General features: G+C 25.3%; 1 protein-coding gene across 1 annotated transcript; it reads left to right on the forward strand.

Moving 5' to 3' along the window:
- Positions 1 to 2,317: 2,317 nt before the first annotated feature.
- LOC105621237 (cyclin-dependent kinases regulatory subunit) lies at positions 2,318 to 3,269 on the forward strand. The gene is made up of 3 exons (XM_012202707.1): positions 2,318 to 2,376; positions 2,946 to 3,073; positions 3,172 to 3,269. The coding sequence occupies exons 1-3, from the start codon at positions 2,318 to 2,320 to the stop codon at positions 3,267 to 3,269; spliced, it is 285 nt and encodes a 94-aa protein (XP_012058097.1).
- The last annotated feature ends 1,697 nt before the right edge of the window (positions 3,270 to 4,966 follow it).

Here is a 4,966-nt window from a genome sequence, read left to right on the forward strand (position 1 = left end):
TGCTCGTTCGTTTGCTTGACAGTATTATGAAAACTTATAATTACAGTTACAGCACTATTATGTCATATTAAATCAACTCCATCAACAAACATCAACGCGTACGTTTAACTGTAATATGGAAAAGGTTAAAGTTGTTTCGCTTGGTTAAGCATAAATTAACATTATACATGATATAAAACACGAGATTTAATGCCACTCGGCTTTTGATGCCACTCGTGGAAATTTAGTGCAACACTAGTGCATTCTTAGTACAATTGAACAAATCAATTCACATTTACATATTTTTAGTATTGATAAATAATTGAATTACTTTTAATTATATATCTTTGTTGTCACAATAACTTTATAATCTCAAAAGAATTAATTTATTATTAACATTTTAACATTTAACAATGTAAACAGATATTGCACTCAATTGCAACAGTTTTTCTTAGTAGAGAAAGCTATGATACATTTTCAATTTTTCATAATTTTATTGACCTAGTTTCCACAGAATTTAATCCGGATCAGAATGTAAGAATCAACCAATTACAATCGAGTGTTCAATCGAACGACTGTAGAGGAATGGTATAGTCAACTGTAGTTGATTGGTTCTTACATTCTGATTCGGTTTAAACTCTCGGTGGAAACTAAACCATTGATACATTTAGCAAAGAAAATTGGTGAAAACGGATGTGGACAGAATTTATAGATGTTGCTCAAGTTTCGAGATATGAGTTTAAAATGTAGAGTATAAATCATACTTTTTCATTCATTTCTCGTTGATAATTTCTCGTTTTAAAATCATAATTTGAAGATCATTATATTCTTATACATTATTCAAATGTGGAAAAATACTTTTTGTTTCGGTATATTCTTGAATTTATTATATATGTATATGTGTGAAAAAATAATCTATTATATGTGGTAACAGGAATTATAATTTATAAATTTTTTTGGTTTTTATACAAATTTGTAATTTCCCATAATTATTTGTGTTTATTCTTTTATTCTAGAAAAAGACATTTTATTTTTATTTTTATTTTATATAAAGAAAACGAAATGAATGGAAAAATATGAAATGCATGTTCTGTCGATAAGCATTTAAGATGTTAGAAACCAATCAGATATCAATATTCATAGTTCGTTCTACGTTCAAGACCGTTTTAAATAATAGGTCTGTTCACGTTACTTGAAATTCGTAATTTATTTAAACGTTGAAAAAAAAGATAGCGAAGATGCTGAGTGCAAAAAGTGCAAGCAAGTATAAATAAATAATAATAATAAAATATATGTAAATAATAATAAAATTTCTTTATATTTAATCTAAAATATATAACGAATTAATAAAAAATTGTCCAATAAACTCTTGAGAAATTTCAAAGTTGATGCGCTTTCATTCGCAAAAGTCGCAATAAATCGTATCTAAATATTCGTATACCATGGTTCAAATATATCTGCATTCTAAAATATATCAAAATATATGTCGTCCCATCTTCGAGTGCAACAGGTATGCTGTGCGATTAAATATTAAATTGATAAATAAATCGAATACTAATATGTAAATAATTAATAAAAATAGATTATTAAAATTATTTTTCCTCATCGCTAATTTATGAATCTTGCTATTATTTGCGATATTATTGAGCAAATTTTCTCAAAAACAATATTTTTGAAGGTTAGGAAATCTATCGTACCGACTGAATAAACGCGCGAATGTAATTGTAATGTTGATTGAAAACATGATTTTTATATTATGTTAATAGTATATTAAAATTTTTCACGTAATTAATAGTATCAAAATTTTTTTAAGTTAGAGAATTTTTCTGTTTTACTAACAAATAAATTTATAGCACATAAATTTATTTCTATTAAAACAAAACAATCTTGTATGAGTTGATCCATTTTTTACATTAAGGCAATTATATTATACAGATACAAATTTACTCTTTTGCTAATTTTATTTCACAATTTCACTTTCATTAGATTTCTTGCTGCTTTAATTAAATGGAAATCTTCTATTACAATTTATAATAATATTACTATAAAAATTTGAATATAGTAGAGATCTTTATATTTAAATATTTATCAACCATCTTATTTTTATGTTTTTATTTTTTATGTTTTTATTTAAGTAGCTCAATTTTATGAATTAAATTATTAGAGAATAATAGAATTTCTTTCACAAGTAGTTATATCAAACAAGATTTATCACAAAACAATTTTATATATAAAGACTTTTTCTTAAAACTTTAAGATTAGTTGATACTACTTTTATTTTTTTTAGATTGTTTAATTTTTGTTTGTTGTTTATCTACTTATCTTAATTTCAATTAGAATGCCAGTAGACCAGATTCAGTATTCTGAAAAGTACAATGATGATAGATACGAATACAGGTAAGAATTTGGATTATGAATCATATCTTTAAAAATACTCAGACAATAAAAAATTCAAAATTGAAATACAACAAGATATCTTGAAAAATGTCTTTTAGGTGCCTTTAAGACGTCTTATGTTTCGTTTTTAAACGTGCATGTTGTCTGAGTAATAGTTGTAAAAGTTGTAAAAATTAGTTTTACTATTAGTTTTACTATTATTTAAATATTGTCAACTTTTATTATAGTTATGTTTTTCTTTTTATAATTTAAGTTACATTATATTATTTGTGTAAAATATATATTATGATAATCATTTTTGTAAATTTAATTTTGAAATTATACTGATTTTGTATAAAATTGGATATGAATAAGAAATTTAAATAGAAATTTAAATAGAAGAGATTCTCTTTTCAGAGATTTTTAATTAAAAAGAAGATTTTCTTATATATATATAATTATTCTTATATAATTAAAAATATATAAAACACTTTAAACTATTTTATAAGTTTGACTATAATCCAATACGTACAGTTGAACTCAAGTCAATGTCAGTATAAATAAAATCATATAATTTCAATTATGTATAGGCATGTAATACTGCCAGTTGATATAGCCAGGCATGTTCCAAAAACTCATCTCATGACAGAAACCGAATGGAGAAATTTAGGAGTTCAACAGAGTCCTGGATGGGTTCATTATATGATGCATGGACCAGGTACGACTTGATAAATGAAAATTATTTAGGGAAATGTGTGTACATCATGAATTATAATCAGCATCATTTATTAACACAATCTAAATTTTTTTTTTCAGAACCACATGTTTTATTATTTCGCAGAATGAGACCTGATTTTGTGACAGCACCTAGATGTACCACTTTACAAGGAGAACCTATTACTTGTTATAATTAAATCTGATGTGATAATGCGAAATGAATGGAAATAAGATAACCGTTGATATAAGATTGAATTCTACCATATTTATAAGTATTTATTGATAGTTAAAAATTATAAGCATTAGAATATGTTATATTTTATCATCCCCATCTATATCTTTCACATAATAAAATATTAAAAAATATCTTACAATTATCTATCAAGTATTGTTGGCTTCTCTAAATAAGTCCTTTTTAAAAAATGTAATTATTTGTGTAATATCTAATAATTTTGTATAGAAAATTTGCAACATCTTTTCTTCAATAAATTTTAGAAAACAAACAAGTTGTGAAAGTTTTTCGCGATATTTCCAAATTTCTAAGTGTTGCAAATTCCATATATGTCACATAAACACAAGAGAACTTTAGTTCAAAAGAAAAAAAGCTAATTGAAGATAAAAAAAAGAGAGAAATATTGAATAAGAAGCAAATTCGATTAGCTATAAATTTATTAATGAGCCTATTGCTGAAAGATTGCGTGATGGATCTGGGGTACTCTGCATTTAAAATCTTAATCATTTCAAGCATGTATTTTCTTTCTTTAGAACTTCGCTGCTTCGCGTGTCCGCGCACAGCACGCGATGAATAATTATAAAATCTGTTTATCTATTAGCTAAACTTTTCGTACTTTGAAAAATACATATATCTATTAGAGCATTATATTAGAACATTCCTTCTAACAAGAAGTCACGCGTTGCTGTCTTTATAATAATTTTTAATATATTGTAATTTTGTATAAATCTTTATATTAGAATTCGAAGTGTTATAATGTAATACTTGCTTATAAAATTGAATTTACTTTCTACAATTCGCAGAGCAAAAGATAGAAGATTACCTTAACAAATTGATATTAAAACTAAAATTTATTCATAAATACTTTTATTATAATTAAAATTTTAATGTTTTATTGTAATCAACTATACGTGATTCAATAATAAAATTCTTATGATTTTATATTTGCGAAAAAATTTGTACCTTTCTAGCATACAGTTTATATATTATTATAAATAAATTATATACAAGATGAATCTAAAGAGCTATTACAAAATTTATTTAGATATATTTTTGATTGTCCAAGATTTATTTTCACAGATTGTGATAGAACGATAATCGATTAATAATATATGCAGATCGCGTGCGTTTCTTTGGCTAAATGACACAAATAATCGAGCAAGGACGATAACAATGGATTGATAGGAAACATTCACGAAAGCATGCGAGCCATTTAATGGCTTTTCCGTTAGTAATCAGAGATGCAGCGTAGTAGTGAGTAAAGAATAAGAATTGCCGTGTAGTTATTCTTCCTTATTATCCCTTTCTCTGACTTTCTTATCGATTATTTCTTAATATTGCGGGTAGGGAGACAGCGCAAAAAGTATGGATGGAAAAGTTTTGTTGTAAGTTAAGAATTTAAGACGCTAGAGCCAACCATACTCGATTGGAACGATCTTATACATTTTGTCGCGGTGTAGCGATTTACCGATGTTTGAAATCTAATCTGCGTTAAATTAATTAAAAACGAAAAGAAATTGAATAATTATTATTAATGAAATCGAATATTTCTTCGTAATTCTCAACTATGTATAAGTGACATCACAGTGAGTATACTCTTTTGCATTTATTGTCTGTGTGTTTCTTGCTGAAATGTTAATTAAAATTAAAAAGCTCTACTTT

The sequence above is a fragment of the Atta cephalotes genome (genome assembly GCF_000143395.1).
Source record: "Atta cephalotes unplaced genomic scaffold scaffold00032, whole genome shotgun sequence".
Taxonomy (NCBI): domain Eukaryota; kingdom Metazoa; phylum Arthropoda; class Insecta; order Hymenoptera; family Formicidae; genus Atta; species Atta cephalotes.